This window comes from Vidua chalybeata, chromosome 4 (assembly GCF_026979565.1).
Source record: "Vidua chalybeata isolate OUT-0048 chromosome 4, bVidCha1 merged haplotype, whole genome shotgun sequence".
Lineage (NCBI taxonomy): Eukaryota > Metazoa > Chordata > Aves > Passeriformes > Viduidae > Vidua > Vidua chalybeata.
This window is the reverse complement of record NC_071533.1, coordinates 24,188,680-24,209,961: the sequence shown is the minus strand read 5'-3', so window position 1 is coordinate 24,209,961 and position 21,282 is coordinate 24,188,680. Positions and strand designations below refer to the sequence as shown.

At 39.9% G+C, this 21,282-nt stretch overlaps 1 protein-coding gene across 3 annotated transcripts; it reads left to right on the top strand.

Annotated features, from left to right (window-relative positions):
- Positions 1-56: 56 nt before the first annotated feature.
- On the top strand, positions 57-21,281 carry SLC9B2 (solute carrier family 9 member B2). Of its 3 annotated transcripts, XM_053940653.1 has the most exons (14): positions 57-211; positions 886-942; positions 2,645-2,704; positions 2,801-2,900; positions 4,039-4,213; positions 5,524-5,694; positions 8,352-8,494; positions 10,257-10,384; positions 11,286-11,461; positions 11,983-12,089; positions 13,235-13,384; positions 15,719-15,827; positions 15,995-16,131; positions 17,115-21,281. In XM_053940653.1, exons 4-14 carry the CDS (start codon positions 2,808-2,810, stop codon positions 17,352-17,354), a joined length of 1,629 nt encoding a protein of 542 aa, XP_053796628.1. In that variant the 5' UTR covers positions 57-211; positions 886-942; positions 2,645-2,704; positions 2,801-2,807; the 3' UTR covers positions 17,355-21,281. The 3 variants fall into 3 exon arrangements, with proteins under 3 accessions (XP_053796628.1, XP_053796627.1, XP_053796629.1); XM_053940652.1 differs by lacking the exon at positions 2,645-2,704; XM_053940654.1 differs by lacking the exons at positions 886-942; positions 2,645-2,704 and having other exon boundaries at positions 177-211.
- Position 21,282: the final 1 nt, after the last annotated feature.

The window sequence follows — 21,282 nt, the reverse complement described above, 5'->3', positions numbered from 1 at the left end:
GCAAGGCCTGCGGGAGCCCTCGGCGGCATCCCCAGCTGCAGCTGCTGGCCTGGCGAAGCTGTGGCTGTGGAGGAGGGCCTGTTGCGCCAACAGCAGCAGCAGCGGGGGAGGAGGAGCCGGAGCCCTCAGCGGGCTGGCCCCGCTCGGGGCCGCGCCGGCGAGAGGCTGCGCGGGGAGCGGGTCCCCGGCTGTGGGCCCCGCCGTGCCGCAGGTGAGTTTGGTGCCCCTCTGGTCTCGCTGCACCCCATCCCCTGCAGCAGGAGGGGTGACCGGGGGTGGGAACGGAGAGCGGGCTTGGCAGGCTGGAGGCTGCTCCCGGGTTTACTTGCCGCCTTTTTGTGGATAATGATGGTTTGGGTGTTTTAATCGTTGTTTATTCTGAGTGCCAGTTGCTGCGGTAGTGTTTGCGGTATTTCGTTTGCATGGCTTTCTGTACCTTCTGTGTGCAAGGCAGAACGCTGACAGTCACCGAGGCAGCAGAGCTCATGCCATAGGCATGCACGTGCTGTCCCTGTCAGTCAGCTCTCCCTTACTACCCATTCAAAAACAACTGAAACGAGAGGATCTAATGCAAACCTTTCTGCTTTCAAAACGAGAAAAGTGTATTTTACAGGGAGGTACTAAAATAGGTCTGTTACTGGCTGGTTTCCATGGGATAAGCCTTAACCCCGAGGTATAAATTCCTCTCAATGATTTCTCAATCACTGATTTTTGTTGGTATAGAAGGTGAAATTGAAAAACCAAAACCCCCCTCCCCCCCAAAAAAAAACCCAAAACCTGTGAATTTCCAAAAGACATAAGTATACTAACATAACATATACTAACATAACTAACATTTAATACATAAGTATACTAACTATTCGCTTTGGTCCCGTTGATCCAAAGGACAGTTCTTGGAAGTAGGTTCTTGATCCTGCCAACAGAGTGAAGACCACAAACCAGGTAAGGACAGCGCTGTTAGATTCCTTATTCACTCCCCAAAACCGTTCCTGTTAAACAGAACATTCAATATCTCTGCTTAGTCCATCTTGCCTGTCCCACACGCTGCTGTGAGCATCACTTTCAGGAGCTGAAGCTGTGGCAAGGTGGACTTGACATTCTCAGAAGTATTAATTAGTTAATTAACTCTTAGAAGTATTAATTCATTTTGTGTCAACAGCTACATGACTGATCTGGGATGTTGCCTGTGCAAAGCTGGATGGAGAACAATATCCTTCTGTCCTTCGCTTGCACACAAACCAAGTGCAAAATTAAGTACATAAATCCACCCTGGGAAACTGGTCAGTGAAGGGAAGGAGGGAGGCACTGGTAGGTTGCTGATACTTTCTGTTCCAGTTAGGAGGATTGGCATTTGTGGATTCCCAGTCCCTATGAAAGGATGAAAAAAAACCAAATCAAAAGTACCACTGATGTCATTAAAAAACCCCTAAAACCACAACTATTTTGGTTCTGCAAGTACTAATTAAAAATACAGAAAAGTACTGAAAATTGAGTAAGCAAACACTTGACCTTGAAATAGGAAAGGGGGAAAAGTTAAAACTATTAACTTATAACACACTGAAAGTGTTTGCCTATAGCTCTATATTCTTCTGTGCCTTGGTCATGCCTCAGGCCAGTTTCATATCAGAACAGCTCAAACAAAACTTCGTAGGTATTAGAATGGCTCTTGTCTTTATGGTATCAGCCCTTCCCAAATATCAAATATTTCATTTTAAACTCGAGGCTTGATAATGGTGAGAATCAGCTCTGACTTACTTCCAACCATCTAGTGAGGAAAGAATTTCTTGGCTCAGAAGTTCTGGCTTAACTTCACTGGTGTTTTATATGGCCAGAGCAGTGTAAAAGACTTGAAAGAAATTTAGCTGATGGAGAATATATGCCAACTTTTACTGTAAGAGAGAACACTATCAAGCCTTGTCTCCAGATATATGCCTGCCCCCCCTTGATGGCTCTCACTTGTGAAACTACAGTAAATATGTGCACCAAAAAATATCTGACATAAAAAACAGTACACTGCCATATCTCTTGTTAGAATCTATGGGACAAGTAGCGGACCAGTTAGAGTTGAGCAAACACAATGATAACTATCCACAAATTACTTGGATCTTACATCCCAGTCTGAGAAGTACATCCATGGGATATAATCAGTAAAAAAAGAGCCATGTTTAATCAGGCTGCAAGCAGTGAAAAGTCCTGATCTTTATTCAAACAGGCATTTTCACTTTCTTAGATACTCAGTCAATGCATTTGTAACTAGTAGCATCTAATAGAAACACATTGTTAAAATTCCTCTGAAAATCAACCTGGATCAGTCAGGTTTAAGTTAGGGGGAAAGTGTCCCCTCCTGAAGTTTTAGAAACTATAGTTGTTCTAACTTCATGAAATGGTCACTCGCACTGACATGTACACAGGATCTGTGACACTTTCAGAACTTATGGTCATGCTGAGTGGTGCTGACAGCAAATAACCTTTATTACGTACTGAAAGGAGGCATAAATAAAGATTACAGCCGTAGTTTTAAGAAGGAATGAAGAGGTTAGCACAGATAATTGTGATTCTAAAACTCAGATTTTTTTTTTTCTTTGGTGGTTGAATTTCTAGGGTTAATACTGTTCTTCGGTTAGTTTTTGTCTCTTATTCTTAGGTACAGAGGGACACAAAAACCATTAAACCTGAAATTGGGCTGAGAGGATTTTTCCACAAGGTCTGTGGGGAAAAGACATCACTGAGAAGTCATCCATTTGGAAAACATTGTTTATTTGCTTCTCCTTAACTTTTCCACCTTTATTTCTTTCTTTAGGCTTGCAATGATGGTAAGGGAAGATGTAAATGAGAGTGAAGATTCTGAACAATCAGTATGTGAGAGAAATGGCATGATTCCCATGCATGAGCAAAGTGAGGTAATTAACTAGGATCCCAAAGTATCATTCTAGTAAGACAGAACCCTCCTTTTCCTTCTTTCCTTTTTTAAGAATAAAATTCTTAATGTAAAAGGCACTTAAAAGTAAGCATATAATATTGAGTGTATCTCATATAGATGTTTATATGGCACATTCTTATGCACATGGTGATCACAGAATCATGGGGTAAACAAGTAACTCAATGCTGAAAGCTCATGAGATTTGTGTTCCATTTATGACTCTGAGTAAGGAATATATATATATAGAGAGAGGGAAGAGACAGAAAAATAATCAGAAATGTGGAACTATTACTGGAGAAGGGCCAAACCACATTATAAGCAGAATTCCATGTCTACAATATGACAATATGCTGACATGAATAATCATACAGGAAGGCAGATGATTAACTTGTCCAAAATAATGCTAAAATTAAGTGAGACATATCCAAAAATGGTCAAAAAGTGCTTTGGTTATGAATATGGATAAGTAGATGTACCAGTATAAGAGAACAGCTTCAAGGGAATGACTCCCAGTTAGAGTATTTCTCCATCTCTACTTTGACTTACCAGCTTGAGCCTTCCAGCAATGGATCATGTGAGTAAAGCCAGCTGTGCTGCTTCTTTCATCTTTGTTTTGTTATTTTGGTTCAAGGCTTTGCAACAGTAGTTATTTAGGAGTTATATTTAAAGTACCATCTCACTGGAATTATGGTAATTCTATTGTGAAATCCAGTCTGGATTATCAAATCAAATTGTAGAAAATATTAATAAATGTTTAGTTATGTACACAAAACAAGCTGAGCCTGGCCTGCTATTGTTTCTTCATCAAATATGCAAATATTGTTACTGCACAGGTGCTGTATCTATCGAGACAGGAGCCCTGTCAGGTGCAGATAAAAAGGCAAATGTCCTGCAATTTCTCACATGCAGTTCTTGGTACCATGCAAAAAAACAAACACAGGGCCAAAAGTGCCAAAAATTACATCAAAGCTGGGCATTCTTATAGTGGTTGTTCAGTTAATGTGGTCACCTGTAGCCAGGGGGGATCCAGTGCATCTCAGCTGACTTCAGGTGTTGCACACTACTTCAAATACATACAGTGCCACTTCTGAGGGAGTCTCCTTGTTTGCCTTCGGCAGGGACCAACAGCAGGTGCCAAAGGTACTGATGGGAATGCACAGACAGAAGAAACTGCTCTCTTGAACCACTGCACTCAGCAACCTCCAACAGCAGGGTCTTCAATTCCTGCAAGGACATGGAGGCAAATATTTGCTTGTCCTCCTCAGGGTTTACTGGCCCAAACAGTGACAAATGGTAGGTAAGAGAGACAGAGTTTAATTAAAATGAGAAGTACTTGTTTCTCTGAATGGGATGATATCTGTCCACTGTTCTTGAAAATAATGAATGGAAATAACTGTGTTTTACTTATCACACCATTACTTATCATGTTTGAACGTTTTAGCCAGAGGAGAAAAAAAAAATGAAACAAAGGTTTGAATGTACAGTTTTTGTTTCTCCAGTCTCATATGTTTACTATGGTAGGTATGTTTTTGTGCCACAAACTATTTTTATCAGAAGAAAGACCTCCTAATTTTTGTCTTGATATTTTGTCCTTAGTACCACAGGCTTGCAAAGCCAAGAGTCCTCACTACAAGGCAAACTGATCTATTTTGTTTAGAATTTGTCCTAAACTGAAAGCTCCCAAAAGAAATGCCTGACTAGCCAATTATTTAATAATTTTCCTAACAAAAGACATTTCATGTGTCTTTGATTGCTTCCACAGCCACTTGGAATTCTTAGGCTTTTATGTTTGGAAATCTAATGGTCTTCTTTTGCCACCTGTCACCCTCAAGTAAGATTAAGAAAACTCCAATCCGAAAATGCAGGACATTTATTCAACACATTTTTTTCTTCTTCTTCAGTCTTCTGTTTTATATGTATGCATGCCTGTTCTCATTGGGCAACTGTTGGAACAGATTTGTGAACTTTGAAAGAGCATAATGTTTTCACATATTTCATAAAATTTTCACACACTGTTCTCATAATATTTTTCAGGATTTTTTTCCCCTCTGTATTATCCTGCTTTGGCTGTATCAATGGAAGTATTTGTCCAGAGACATGACACTCTTCACAACTTTTTTCCCAGGGATAACAATGTACTGCACAAACACATTCAGCCAAAAAATTATGCTTCAATTCTTTTAAAAATTAGACTGGAGCTGCATTCATCAGTTCAAAGATATGCCAGGCTGTCCAACAGTGGGTTTTACTGTGGTTCTGAAGTAGCTGAAGATAAAATATAAGAAATACAAGATAAATTAGTGAAAGTCTTTGCTTTAAGCTAGGAACCTGTGAAGTGCTTTTCACAGCAGACCAAGGCTCACTAAATTTATTTTGATATTTAATGATGTTCCTGTTACCAATTTTAAAGTATTTTAGCATCTATAAAATGAGAACGATAGTTAGGGACCATCAAAGATTAACTGATTAATTTTTAAGGTAAGTAATTTCATTTCTAAAAGTCATAGCTAACTTTTTTCTTCAATAGCAAAACAAATGTGATCCAACAGCGAAGTTGTTGCTGAGAGATGATTAAATATTAATTATTTTTTGTTTTGTTCCAGTTGCATTTGTGGTCCTGGTTTGGGCTGTGGTTTGGTCCATAACTGGGGCTGAGTGTCTCCCAGGTGGAAATCTCTTTGGAATTCTGTTTCTTTATTTCTTTGCTGTCATTGGAGGTAAAATTTTTGGATTCATTAAAATACGAACACTACCCCCTCTCCCTGCTCTTCTGGGTAAGATATCCTTCCTTCTTTTCTTCCTGCATATTTTGTGTTGTTTAAACGATCAAGTAGTATCTGTATGGGTAGATGTGTTTGGATTGGGAACAAATAAACTGTGTCACATTCAAAATCTGTAGCTTTTCCAAATTACTTTTTCTGGTCCGCTCTGAAAAGGTGCAGCCAGACTGGCTCAGGTGAAATTAACTAAGGCTCTCTTCTTAATTCTTTGTGGGTCAGAGAACTGTTTGCCTACAGACTCAAAGTTTATTGTCCTTCTGTCACAGTTACTTAAAATTTGGGTTTGATAATACCAAACAGGAATCTTAATCCAGACATCATTTTACAGTAGAATAGTAATCTCTTTGAAAAATTACTGCTGAGCTGTTTCTTTAGTACCTCACACAACGAAAATGTTTTCCACAGAAAAAGTTACAGCAATTCCCTACTACTGGTAGGCCAAAGGATTTCTTTCTTCTCCTTCCTGTATCTCAAGATAATTAAAACCTGAGAAAATAAATTCACAACAAGGAATAATTCTTCTGCAGAGAGATATTCTGATTCAATCATGACTTTTTTTTCACATCAGCATTCTATTTTATCTTTGCATAGAAATGCAAAATAAAAATGGGAGATGAAAATAATGTTAATTCTGACATCTTTAAAATCTTTTCCGGTTTCTTTCCTAGAGGAGGTTTTATACTTGCTTAGATGAATACAGTATTTTGAAATGCTGTGATGTCAGTGAAGCTGGAAATGAAGCTCCAGGTTCTTCTCACCAGCTGAATGCTGTCCCCTTGCTATGTTGAGTGCAGGAATGAGTAAAGCTGCTGACAGACAGTAAAACTCCTCGGCGGGGTGGGCCTGCAGTGGCCAGGTGTGACTGTAGCCTGCACAGCTGATGTTGTGCCTCACACAGGAGCTCCATACATGGCTCTGTCCAGACAGCGTGTGTGCGCTCTTGTGCTGCTTAATTTCACCAGAGGAAAAAAATTCAAATGAGAGGGAGGGAGGTTTTGCATATGGCATGCATGCCTGCAGTATGAACATGGAATGTCACATGCAGGGAGTCTGCCCTTTCTAAGTAAACACCCCTCTTAAACAAATAAAAGTATTTCTAACCATTTGGGTTCTGCTTGTTTGGGAGTTTTTAATTACATCTGTATCTAAAAGTTATGAGTTGAACATGAAACTGCTTGTCAGACAGGTAGTACTGGACAACTGAAACTTCAGCATGACAGCACATGTCTCTTGAGTTGTTTAGGACAGAGTTCATTGTTCTGATCCCCGGTCTTTGAGAAAAGCTGGAGAAATCTATGACTCAGAAGACAAGACAGACAATGTCTGTGAATGTTCTGTTTTTACATTAAAAATACAAACCTTGTGCTCTTACATGCCTATGACCCACTTTTGGTAGGTCCAGTAGAGTGTAAGGTGGCTGGCTGAGCACTTAAGCACCTCATTGTGAGCCTCCCTCTCAGGAAAAAAGGAGTGAAATTGGTACTAAAACAACTGCATAACATATTTTAGGTTAGAGAGGTTTCTGCAGCAGGAAACATGGAGCAAATCAGTTAAGAGATCCTTTGAGGTGGAGATTTTTTGCTTTAAATAGATTCCCAGATCAGGGTACCTCCAAATGTTGCAAAGAGCATGTGATCACAGTGCCAGCCTCATATAATTGTCATGAGTTCCCACAAATTATGACATTGTTTTTCTGAGAGGTGGTGGAAAGGACAATGTCTGAAAGTTTAGAGTGTCCTGTGACAAATCAAGTTCACAGTCAAGGCTCAAACTGTGCTGGGACCAACCTGAGCACAGTAATTTGTTTACTTTTTGTCTTTTTTTAGTTTCCTGTTTCTAAACATGACTAATATAAAATTAGGCCACAAAAATGTATCTTTGAGTCATCGGGACTCACAATGAATCCTCTGTAGATCTGTATTTAAAGTCAACTTTTCCACTACTTTTCCATATCTTTCAAGAGCTATGGCTTCAATAGCTTTGCAGGAAGTCTCTGCTTGGACAGTTTTACTAATATTTGTAAAATGTTGTGTCTTGCAAGTAGCTCAAATAGAGGATAAAACAAATTCTGATTTCCCTTCCCTTTTTGTCCTCTCTTTGTGTAAGAGTCTCATTGCCAGAGCACTTGAAAATGTTTAAGTTAGTCCATGATGAGCTGGTTTAGATTATATTTGTTAATGATTGCAGCATTATGGTTCCTGTGACACCTGCATTTCTTACACCTAAGAGGATTTTTAACAATTCCCAACTTCTAAGATAAATACACAATATTATATGTATTTTTGTATTTAAACAAGCTAACAAGAAAAAAAACTCTAAGAATGCAAGAGGCGTCTTTGCTTATGGTATGACCTGCACCTGGTAAACAAAGCTGAGTTCTTTTGGCTCAGACTAAAGCTGTGTATCAGCATCCTGCTGATTTATTTATTGGTGTCCTGCTGTGTTCTGAGGCCACTTTCACTGCTTTAAATGTGTTTATCTCTTCTTATGCCTCAGGCCCATTGTTAAAACATGGCTAATAATTCGGAATACAAATTGTTTCTTTTTCTCTCATAAAAACATGATATGGTGTCTAGTTTTAAAAGTGCTCTGCAAGCTTTTCTTGTACAATAAAAATTCATTTGACAGGAGCTTATTTGTTTTGACTTAAGGGATGCTACTTGCTGGTTTCCTAATCAGAAATACCCCATTCATCAGTGACTTTGTCCAGATAAACCTACGCTGGTCTGCAGCACTGAGGAATATTGCTCTTTCCATTATCTTGACCCGAGCAGGACTCGGCCTGGATCCAAAGGTATGGCACCAGCCATTTGTGTGTGGTACACTATATGATAGGAATCCAAAAAAAAAAGAGTAATTGGTTCCATTAAGAATATTGAACTGCTCAGTCTTGCAGCATCTGCAAATTAGATCATTACAGAAAGCATAATTTCTGTTGTATAATTATATGTATGTTAATATTGGCAGCTGGATTTGTACAGCAGGCAAGCAATCAAAAAAAAAAGTGAAAAAAATTATTTTATGATTATGTTAATTTCCTGAATTTTGTGAGTGGAACATATTGAGGATGTGTGCACTGTCATGGTCTGTCAGGAAGAGTTTACACTCCCTGACAAACCCCCTATTCGTTTATACTGAAAATTTGAAGCAATGCAAGGGATCCTCAGTCCTTGAAAGAGAATGTTTTTGTGTGGCCGGAAATCCAAAAATCCCAACCAATCAAAAAAGTGTAAACCCTGTGTGACTTCTTTTAACTTTTTTTTTGAATCATTGCCATTTTAATGCAAATATGTTAATTGCAAAGATGAATCCTGCTGCACTACTGAAACAATTATTCTCATCACAATGAAGCCTGTAGCAGTCCTGTGAACATAAAATAGTCTCTGCACCCTAAGAAACATTATACTTCATAAATTGATAAAGGCAAGGTTTTACTTATTCAAAATGAGCTGGCTGAATTAAAGCTGTACCATACTGACCCCTCCCCGTTGAAGGAACCACTCAAAGTTTATATAAAACTTAGGTAAAGTATGGGTAGTTTAGAACATCTAAATTCATTTCTCTTAACCAAGGAAAACTACAGAGTTGCCAATGCTACAGTTATTTAGGAAAATAAGGTTTTGTCAATATTGAAAAATACCTGTTTTCCTATATTATCATCATCTTATTTTCCAAACTTTGAGGCTTGTAGGAGCATGAACTGTGTGTTGTTGACACAGTTGGATGCCCAGTTCTGTGAGACTGCACTTCTTTCTATTCACAACAACTTTTTTTTGCTGAGGGAACTTAATTTTTGACTCCTTTTTCTTCCATGTGGTAAGAAAACTGTCACTTGGACTCTGTGTGTGGTAATGCTTTGATGCTGTTACAGTTGTTCCTCATGTAATTGAAACTCTGAAGACAAAGAAGTCAGTTTCTCTTCTCAGTCCTGATTACACTGGGATAAACTGGACTGGTAAAAAGTGGAATTCACTGATTTTTATTTCTTTTTTTTTTTTTTCATGTCAAAATTAGGGACCTGTCCTAGCAGGCTCATACTTGTGACTAAATATTAAAGACAGCTCTTAGAAGCAAATTGTGCAATTATGCCAATTTAGAAAAATTTTTTAAATGTTGCTGAGCCAAAAGGAGCTTAATCTCTGAATATCAAGTGAGAGACAGATGAAAGGTGCTTGGCTCCTTGTGTCAAGTCGACATAGTTCTGCAACTTTTCATGATTTGTTCGTAGATTTTGGGGCAATTTTGGGAGGTGCTCATGCAACTTCTGGGATTACAGTAAAATCTTTTGTGTATGGAGCAAATGACAAGAAGCCAAACAGAATTTTGTCTTACTCCTTCCCGTGACATTCAGGAACCTTATCAAACCTAGATTCACTGCCACACTTGAAATTTTATATCCAAATCTGGCTGGGCTTGAGTTTATCTCTAGTTTAGGCCATGTCATGTCCTAACGTGCAGCTCAGACAGGATTCTTTAACAAGCCGTATCATATTGTAAATGTTTTTCCTCTCTGTGAAGCCAAGGGTACTGACACTATTGTGCCTGTATGATTGCAGGCTCTTAAGAAGCTCAAAGCTGTCTGTTTACGGCTTGCTTTCGGACCGTGCCTCTCAGAAACAGGCACAGCTGCTGTCCTTGCCTACTTGTTCCTGCATTTGCCATGGCAATGGGGATTTATATTAGGGTAATGTACTGCCTTTTCTCCTGTAAGATAAAAGTGCTAGTTTCCAGGCTGCAGCTCAATGATCCAACTGTGGTTGGTTCTCTGTGCCAAGCAGAGATCTCAGTTCAGTGCCATTTGGGAAGCTGTGCTCAGCCCCTCTGGTCTTCTGCCTACCTTTTATGTCTGGCTCTGTGACCTATATAAAGGTCATATTTTCAGGCTGCGGAGGAGTACTTGCATCATTACTCCGCTGTGTTTGTGACCTGAGCACTTGAAGAAAGAAGGATGGTGCAATACTTTTGAGTCTTGAACCACAACAAAGGAGGCTTTTAGGGACAGAAAATTATACCACAGTTTGGAGAATCTTCATACTGGAATTCAGAACTTCCACACAGAGAGATGCACATAGGACAGCCTTCCTGTCACAAATCAAGGATAAGGATATGGCATAGTACATTCTAGAGTAACATCCTTGAAGAGAAGACCTTTTCCCTCTAGTCCTTTTATCTAAATTGGTGGAGTTGGGCCGGACCCATACACTAGAACAAGATGGGTGAGCTCCTTCTCTGACATATAGTGAATTTTATGAGAAGGAACTGGGCTACTGCGTCATAAGCATGTCTAGACCAGGTTTCCAGATGGGACAATCAAGGCGTCTATCAGGGAGCGTCACTGGCCTGCAGCGTAGACTCCAGATTTAGTCTGTGGAGCCCTTTACTTTCAATGTTACTGAGTTGGGCAGAAAGTGAGAGCTGAGTGCAGATGTGCATAGAAATATCTCTGCTTGTAATTAGAGGGGAAAGGTCAGGAAAATGCTTTACATAAAGGTATACTTACTTCAAAAGAATTAAGGTCAGAACGTTTTGAAGTTTTTTTTAGTTCAGTGCTTTCTTTTTGAGATGCTGAACGTATGTGTTGTCAGTTTTGTTCTAGGTGCAGTCTCCCCTGCTGTGGTGGTTCCCTCCATGCTGATTTTACAAGCTGGGGGATATGGGGTGGAGAAAGGTGTCCCAACTTTGCTAATGGCAGCTGGCAGCATCGATGACATTCTGGCTATCACAGGCTTCAACACTTGCCTTGGGATGGCTTTCTCTTCTGGTATGCTGGTTAATCTGTACATGATGAAATGCAGAACAGTGATATTTTGGAGAATGTGTGGTCTGTTATGGCTGACTGCTTTGTAACTTAATGGCATCTTGTTATAAAAATCATGTATAGCCTTAAATACTGAGATGGAAATTACCCATGTTCAAAAGTTAGTGTAACATTGTCAGCTCTGAGTTGTGGGTCACAATAACTTTCAGAGAACATGTTTCCCTGACTGCTCCCTTAGCTGCCAAGTCTGGGCCCTGCGTGGCCAACATAATGCTTGGAAATTTCACTGGGTTTGGCAATGTTCTTACAGTGGCTCTTTCTCTGACTTCTCTTGCATACTTTCTTGGCATGAGCTTTCAGAGAAAGGAAGTTGCACCATCCAGTTCCTTCAGGCCCATAGGTTCCCTCCTGAACTCCATTGCTCCAAGTAATTTAAGGCAGACACTGTCCTGGAATCACCCTCATAGGTCTAGAGCATGGTTTGAGTGAAGGCTTACTGAATGTGTTTTCCTTTTGCGAAATAGGTTCCACTCTCTACAATGTGCTCCGCGGAGTGCTGGAGGTCGCTGTTGGCATAGCAGCTGGGGGAATTCTGGGAATGTTTATTCGATATTTCCCAAGCCATGATCAGGTAAAAACCTAGTTAAAAAAAAAGTTACAATCAAGTGATTCTTTTCTAAGGGATTATTTACTTTAGTTATTAATTTCCAAGCTTCCTGTGAAGCTGGCTTTGTGGAAAGCTCTTTACGGTGGTAGCAGCTTCCAGATTGCTAACCTATCAAGTGAGGATGTGTTTTAAAGGTGATTACTTATTTACTGCACCAATAATAATGTATGATCTCATAGTCCTTCCTGATGGAAGTTTGGAATCCAGCTCACCATCCTGCTCTCATTGAAGGTCATAGAAATGGAGGAAGGGTCTGATACCCATTTCAGACAGCTAAATAATAATTTATTAAATTGATACAGGACACATTTACTTCTTTAAGATGTATCCAGTAGGCTAAGATTAAAAATTAATAAAGCAGATGTATTAGAGGTTTTAAGTGATTGATCATATCATTAGTATTAATTATAAGGTGTTACTTTCCATAAAAATTAAATTTATAGAAAGTGGTAGATGAATTTTCTATCAAGGGGTAATTAAATGAATAGAAAATTGTGAAAGAATGTAAATACGCTCTGGACTACCAAAGTCAGTATTCAGAGCATCTATTGCCCTCAGTGGCATCAAATTTTCTTATTAAATAATGTAAGAAGTGTGATACAAGAGCTAAACAATTCGATAGAAATGAGGAGCAATGGTGGGTAATTGTCTGCTGCGAGACTGAATGAAATAAAACTAGATTATTCCTGGCAAATGTTTGACTTGTCATTAAAAACATCTGGTGGCAAAGATTTCACCTTTCCTTGGATAAACTGTTGTAATACTTGACTACACAGGTAGAAAATCGTCCTACCTCAGAGTTGAGGCAGAGCTGCTAGAACAGAGCATCATGTTCCTTGTGATAAAAATAGCCTAGTGGCAATAAGAATTTGAATGGGTAGAGGAAAAAAAACATACATTTTTAAAATTTGTATTCTTAGGAATTAATGTGTGAAAAAAATCCTCAATCCAGCTGAGCAGTTCATGTCTCAATTGGAAGCTTTGATTCCTTCAAAATTATTAATTTTTAGTTTTCAAGTTCTTGTTTTCAAAATTAACAAGAGTGTAACTTTTTTCCCCCATTTCTGAAAGAAATTCACTTTTTTGTTTGTCTATTTCCTTCCCTGCAGGCATCTTTGGCATGGAAGAGATCATATTTTATACTTGGACTGTCCATGTTCGCTGTTTTTGGCAGCATCTACTTTGGCTTCCCTGGATCAGGAGGGCTTTGCACATTAGTCTTAGCTTTTATTGCAGGTGTGGGATGGTCTGATGAAAAGGTGAATGTTTACATAAGAAGCATATCTTATCCAGAGTCTGGTGAATGTACAGCCTGACAGGAGCTCAAATTTCTGTCGGAAGTGGTATTGGTATATTTGTGAAGCATTATAGGGTGAACAGATTTAAAACAAACAAGCAAAATAAAACCTCACCAAACCAAGCAGCACGTTCCAAATTTGTTTTGGAAGTCTTTCGTTTTTCCCAGGCCAGAAAGTATGTATGTCAGTAGAGCAATATGTATGCCAGTACAGATTGAAAATTGAGAAATGCTCAGCTTTTCTTAGACATCTTAAAGCATATGAAGGAGATTTAGTTGTGAAGGCATTTGACAGTAGCAATCCAAAGCTTCAATTCCCAGCTCTGTGAGTGTCTGTACACGGTCACTTTATGGTGAAGTTTACAAATGGGTGTCCAAGATGCAGTTGTGGACATGGCCTGAATACCCTGAGGGTTTGTTCCTGTGGTTTGGAGGGGGTGAAATGAAAAGCAGTGATTAACTATCCTCTCTCATCTTTCCCAAATCCTAGCCAGTGTAATTAGGATAACTTAGAGAGCGAGGTGCACACAATAAATGATGATGTAAGGCCATACAAAAACCATACAAAAGACTGCTTTTTAGTCACTTTCTCCTAGGTACTAGCAAACTTCATCTTATTGCTGCTGCCCCACTGCCTTTCTGTACCTTGCTATGTCTGACTGCCTCTTTTGCTTGATACTATCTACATTTAATGTTTTGAGGGCATCTTTCTCTCCACAGCTACAGCTTTGTGACATTCAGTAGAAAAGGGGAAGAAAAAGGAAAGGGGGTTAGATATATTACAGTCCATGTTATTATCCCCATCTTGACCCTGACTTGACAAAGATACCAAGGTTTGTTATAACAATGAAAAGAAACTAAGATTGTCCAATTTTAAAGGATGAAAAACTCTTCTTGGGACTTAACTAGTTAAGGACATTAAGCTGTCTACTGAAAAGCTTTTAAACCATTTCAGGAGGAAGGACCTTAAAAGAGTATATGCAATCTATAAAGGCTTGGTTTAAATTCTTTTGATCTGTGAATGAAGCTTCATGGCCTTAAGTATATTGATGTCAAATGCCTTAGCTCTTCTTTTTCTCAGCTAGAGATAGAGGTGTCTGTGTACTCAATATGTTACCAAGGTTTTTCTGCTGAGCTTCTTAAAGTCCACTGCCTCCCACTGTGCCATCCATGGTGGAAGGCACTTGACAAACACTGTCCACAGAGAACAATGAACATGGAACCTGTTCCTGGAACAGGTCAGGGTGGGCAGTAAATAGGCTGAAATCCATAAAGAGGGGATTTTGGGGGGCTTTTTTTTTTTTTAATTTTTATTTTATTTTGCCAGAACTGAAAAGGGTGGAAATAACAAGGAGAAATGAAGCAAAAAAGGTTTATATATATATATGTATATTTCCACCTCATTTTCTTCAAGGTTACAGAAGTTTTTGTGTTACTGTAACCTACCATTCCAGAAGAGCAAGACATGTTGCAGGATCAGTCCCAAAGAGAATACCAAGGATGGGACATGTCTAGGCCCTGGATTGATTATTAAGTGATAGAGCGCTGCACTTACATTTTCCACATACTCCTGCCTGAAAGTTCATTTGCTATCGTAGAACCCACTTAATTAAAAGTGCTATTTGATATGCTGTGTGTACCTTGTCATGTAAGTGGAAGATTCCTGTTTACCCTGGCAGCAGTTGTTTTAGGAAAATTGTGTAAAGCTCAAACATGAGGAGAAAAGATGGTTTTGCCTTTATACACTATATTGCAGTGGAAAGTTCAGCACTTGTTCTTGCTATGATTTCAGACTTGCTGAGATTGACTTTGCTTCTGCTGACATGGAGAGAGTCCTCTGAGTGAGTGCAGCACAGAGTTAGGTCATGACTGAAACTTGGGAGAGTCTGATTCTGCTCAGCTACAAATGGAAGAACGTGTTTAGTCATGCAGTTCCCAAAGGCTCAGAAACTTCATGGCAAAGCTGTTGAAATGACATCTTTTTAAATACTGAAAATCAACAATGCTTTATTTTCCTTCTCTTGTCTGCAAGCTGCTCTGTTACTGTTCAAACACCAGTGCTTTTTATTTCTCCTCTCAAGACATCAAGCATTTATTTATTAGGACAGCTAGACTCAGTCTGACCTTCAAAAGGTGTGCAACTGATTTTGAATGTTTTAGTATTTGGTCAAAGAAAGAGGAGCAATTCTGGACAATCTTTATGAAACATTTTCACTTTGTCCTATGATTATTTAACTGTTGTGTCTGCTTGGCCATCTTTTTGTGAATTTACAGATTAGTTTTGCTTTTATTGCAGAGGGAAATTGAAAAAATTGTGGCAGTTGCATGGAATATCTTTCAACCTTTTCTTTTTGGTTTAATTGGAGCAGAAGTATCCATTACATCTCTTAGGCCTGAAACTGTTGGTAAGATCATTGACAGATTTTCCAGCTTTCATTACTGGCTTTGAAAGAATCTCTATAAAGAAATCTAAAACAAAGCAGACTATGGCTGACCCCCCCCCCAAAAAAAAAAAAAAAAAAACCAGAAGCACCTATGTACAAAAGTACTGAGAAGTGTTTGTCTGTTGCAGGGCTCTGTGTTGCTATATTAGGCATTGCCCTAGTTGTGCGAATCATAGCAACATTCCTGATGGTGTCTTTTGCTGGGTTTAATTTCAAGGAAAAGTTATTTGTCTCACTGGCATGGATTCCCAAAGCCACTGTCCAGGTAAACAATCCAACACCACTTTCATTCCAGGCTAAATCTATTTTCTTTAGCAAAGCTCTCTGTAACTAGCATAGCAGTAAGCAGGGAAAGGTTCAGGCTCAGTGACAGCTGAATGTAGAATATTGACTGTTCATACTCTAAAACACTCTTAACTGCTTGAAAAGTGTCTGGAGAACTTTATATGTGCATGTGTTTTGCTTGCATTCTAGGTTTACTCTTTATAATGACACTGAATTGTACATATACCATAGGAAATTTAACTATTTCTCAGCCATTGCTGATTATTGTGCCTTCATATACAGATTCTGAGACCTCTCAAAGGTAAAAGCATTTCCCTCTTACACATGAAGTGTCTGCAAGGACAGTCACATCAGAACTCAGAATGGGTTTCAGTTTGTGATTATTTTGGTAAGGAGTAGTCTGAGAACCATATTAATAGAGATGGCTCAGGTTGGCTACATTCCTCCTGCTCCTTTATTTCAGTGATTGTCAAGTCATTTAGACTTTGCCTCAATAGCATGATTACTTGCAAACAAAAGTTAATAATCAAAACAGGCAAGGCTTATTATATGATCCGTGAATTAAATTTTCAGAAGCTGCCACTAGTTGACTATTGTCAGGATACATTCTCCAAGTGTGGCATTTTCACAACTGCAATACACAATACACTGGCCAGTTTCATTAATCACATGTTCTCCATAAATGTGGATAAAATGGCAGCTAAACAATGTTCTTCACAGGAGGAAACCACACAGATAAACTCATTAGGTAAGGAAATTCCAAGCATAGTCAAGTGAAAATTATTCTCATAGGTGTAATATAATGTTTACTTTGCTATGTACAGCCTAGAAACAAATGGGTTGAATGTACTAAAAATGTCAAATTTATGTGAAATGTTGACAAATGATAGGTTCCCTTTTTTTCCTCATTCAATGCTAAAGATTACTTCTTGCTCCATCTCAGCAATGTTTTCTTCCCTGCAGGCTGCAATAGGTTCTCTTGCCCTGGATACAGCAAGACAACATCAAGATGAACAACTGGAAAAGTATGGAATGGATGTACTGACAGTAGCTTTCTTGGCTATCTTGATCACTGCTCCAGTTGGAGCCCTGGTTATCGGCTTGGCAGGACCCAGACTTCTGCAAAAGGCTCAGACAAATAACAAGGAGGATGAGGAAGGTGCAGAGGTTGGAGAAGAGGCAGAGGCCTGTGAACCTTCATAAGACAGACAACTACAGTAGTCTGGTCCTTCAACTGTGACACTTCTATTGAGTAAACACAGCATGTCTAATCTTGCTGGAGGAACCTAAAACTATCAGTCACCCCTGCTGTTTTTAAAGTAGCCCTGGTGGAGTTCTATAAAATATTTCTATGTTAAGCTGGTACCTTGAGATGAAATAGCTGAACATAAAGTGAATAAGATGACCTGGCAGTGAGTCACTGAGAAGTTAGCAGTCAAGAGTTACTTGAAATGTGTGGGTGGTGAGGCCAGGGAGAGGGTCAGAATTGTTGAGGCATGGAGTGGAGTCATGAGGTAGAATATAAGCAAAAAAAATGGAGACTAATGTGAATAACTTCTTGATGGTTGAAACTGGGCTGTGAGATGACACAGTTCTACAACTCAAAGAAAGCAACTTCAAGTAAGAGATTGCTGACACATAGTGAACAAGTCCTGCCAACAATTGGTTGATGATTGGTGATTGGTTGGTGATTCCCTCTCCTTCCTCATTTGTGTTCCTAAACTTGCCTTTCCCTATTGCTGTTCTTCCTCACAGCTGAGCCACTCCTTTGTGCCTTCAAGGACTTTCAGTTCTGGTTGTACAGCAAGTGGTACTTACATGCTCAAAGAGACAGTTGGGGCCATCATAGACTGGTAATAAAGATGTTGGTGCCAGCAGAAAAAAGGACGGAGCCTGAAAATGGGATGAGGGTTGTGGGATGGCTGTAAGGACTGGGGAAGAGTTGTATGGGATTGGGATGGCTGCTTCTTCACCTGTGTACCTCAGCCTTCACACAATATGATGTCAAGGCAGAGATGCTGTCCTACAGCCAGGAGTAACCTCTGTTGATCCAAATCCTGCTCTTGCCTTTTAGGTTTGGTAACAGTTGACAGATAACAGCAAATCTCTCTGCCTCCAAGTAAGTTGTTGGTAACTCCATTCTGAGGCACAGGGTCAGTACAGCATCCATCAGAAACTGGAAGTTACTTTGTTATTTTTCGGAGGGGCTACGAGATTGTGCCTGTAACTGAGGTGGACAACACTCTCCTGCAGATTTCTACACTACAGTTCACTGAACTCATTTTACAGGATACTGTGTAGAATACATTTGATGGTGTCTAGATTTTGGCATTAGTAAGAATAATTTCTATTTTAAGTTTTAAATTTTTAATATGCAAAACAAAAAATGTACAAAAATACTTTTAACTACTTAAATACTCTTGATGTTGACACTATACTGTTAGCAGAGTCATATGTCATACAGATGAGCTGTATATGCATGCATTTGTATAAGCCTTACTTGCTAAGCAAAAAGAAAGTTTCCTGAGAAATACTTACATTTCATAGCCTGCAGTTCCAGCACAGTGATAAAAATACCAGGAAGTTCTTCGGTAAGTTCCCTTAGCAGTTGTCAAGTACATTATATTTCTCTAGCTATGCAGACTGCTGTTCTCTCTGCTTCCTTGGGAATGTACTATCTTCAGTTCAAGTTTGTCTCCTGACCTGAAAGGAAGATGCTTTCAAAGTGCATCTGATGGGTTTGAAGCTGGAGCAAGGGTTAAGGGTGCTGTGCTTGGTCATTATTGTGACATACCTGGCCTTCTGTGCCTGTTCTGCCTACTTCACGTGCACTCCTGGTGTCCCCCTGGCTCGGTCCTGTTCAGTATCTTTACTGATGATCTGGATAAGGGGATTGAGTGCACCCCCAGTAAATACATGGACAACACCAACTTGGGTGGCATTGTTGATCTGCTGGAGGGCAGGAAGTCTCTGCAGGGGATCTGGACTGGCTGGATCAATGGGCTGAGACCAACGGAATGAGGTTCAACAAGGCCGAGTGCTGAGTCCTGCCCTTGGGTCACGGCAGCCCCAGGCAATGCCACAAGCAGGGGGCAGTGGCTGGGAAGCTGTCCAATGGAAAAGGACCTGGGGGTTCTGGTGACAGCAGCTGAACATGAGCCAGCTACCTGTGCCCAGGTAGCCAAGAAGGCCAAGGGCATTCTGGCCTGTATCAGCAACGGTGTGGCCATCGGGACCGGGGCGGTGATTGTCCCCCTGTACTTGGCACTGTGAGGCCGCAGCTCAAGAGCTGTGTCCAGTTCTGGGTCCCTCACTGCAAGAAGGGCATTGAGGGGCTGGAGCGTGTCCAGAGAAGGGCAACGGAGCTGGGGAGGGGACTGGAGCACAAGTCCTGTGAGGAGTGGCTGAGGGAGCTGGGGGTGTTCAGCCTGGAGAAGAGGCAGCTCAGAGGGCACCTTACTGCTTACAGCTCTCTGAGAGGAGGGTGTAGCCAGGGGGGGTTGGCCTCTTCTTATACGCGACCAGTGACAGGATGAGAGGACAGTCTTAAGCTTTACCAGGGGAGTTTTAAGTTTGACATAAGGAGGAATTTCTTCAGAGAAAGGGTTGTTAAACAGTAGAGTGGACTGCCCAGGAAGGTGGTGGCATCGTCTTCCCTGGAAGTGTTTAAGCAAAGACTGGACATGGCACTGAGAGCCATGGTCTGGTTGACATGGTGGTCGTAGGTTGGATTCAATGATCTCAGAGGTCTTTTCCAACCTCATTTGATTCTATGATTTTGTGAAATGCATGTAGTTTTAATAGGTTAAGTATTTGGAAATTGTCATGTTGGTAAAGCTAACTGACAAAATGAGGAAATATAGTGTTCAGTTCATCAGTGACTGTCTATAAAAATATAGTTCTACTTGAGTAAAACTTACAGGAGTTCACTTTTTTGTAAAGCTTTGTAAAAAGTAGAATCCTCCCACAGGGATCACTATGCCAAATTTGGAATGTGTTCAATAACAGAAGTGTGTGTGTGTTATAAGGATTACAACCCTTTAAATTTGGACACAACCTTAAGTATAAAAGCAAACCTCTGATGAAGAGCTCTCGTTTGTGATAGCCTCTAATACTTCCTCCCCAGCAAAACAGCATCTCATAAATGGGATTTACCTGTTTCTTTAACCTCAGTGTGCTCTCTGTTATACATTAGATCACTTCCACAATTCTAAGTGCCTGAATAAGCTATACCAACTAAAACTTGTCATCTTTTTTAAGTGAGATTGAATAGATTTTTCTTTCCCTGACATTTTATGTCAGTATTTCTCAGGAGAGCCCTTTCCCCCAGCTTTTATTAAATCTTCAGAAAGTATCAGGTTGGAGCTATTCATAGACCTGCAGATCTAAAATCAAAAGCTTTAATGCTTTATAATGTTCCTTCTCCTTATCTTCCAGAAAGAAAGAAAACACTTGCATCTTTTCATTAAATGATGTATCAGGACTAAGAACTTAAGAGCCTAGGTTTTTTTAGTAAGTATTGTGACAGTTTCAGCTGCTTTTGAATAGCAACTAACTTTGAGAGATTTCAGTTTTTATCAGAGTATGGGTGAAGCATGACATTAAAGACCACCTCCCTTTTAACAAAATGCCTTGAAAATCATTACTGAATAAGGCATAAATTCAAGCTAATTAAATCATTATGCCATGGTATTCTCTTATTTGCAGGAAATAAGAGCACAATGTGCAGTAACTGATAACCAAAATCCCGTTGCCATGCAGACATAATCACAGGCATAGTGTGGGGGAACTTGGAGCGTGCTGTTTCAGAAGGTTCACAAGAACCTCTGCAGCAGAAAGGTCTGAAAGCAGAAAGTGTTCCCAGCAGCCAGCATCCAGCAGTTACAGCAGGCAGCATATGGGAAAAGACAGAAATGGTCTTATTTGCAAGCAGGGAGTCAAACAGGCCTGGGGATGTGATGATGATGTGATTATAATCACTGCTTACTCTCTCTTTTCAGCCAAACTGAGTGTTTTATGGAATTCAAACTCAAGTCTAAAATTAACTGTGAAAGAATCATGTAATACAGCCGCAAAATGGATGATAGTTTCTGCATCTTGCTTTTTAAATAAAGAGTGCAAGAGATGAAAT

Coding starts and splice junctions, on each gene's coding strand:
- SLC9B2 (XM_053940652.1), top strand. CDS start 2,808: ATGATGGTAAGGGAAGATGTAAATGAGAGTGAAGATTCTGAACAATCA. Junction 5,695..8,351: donor CCCTCTCCCTGCTCTTCTGG/GTAAGATATCCT, acceptor TTTTGACTTAAG/GGATGCTACTTGCTGGTTTC. Junction 11,462..11,982: donor TGGGATGGCTTTCTCTTCTG/GTATGCTGGTTA, acceptor TTTGCGAAATAG/GTTCCACTCTCTACAATGTG.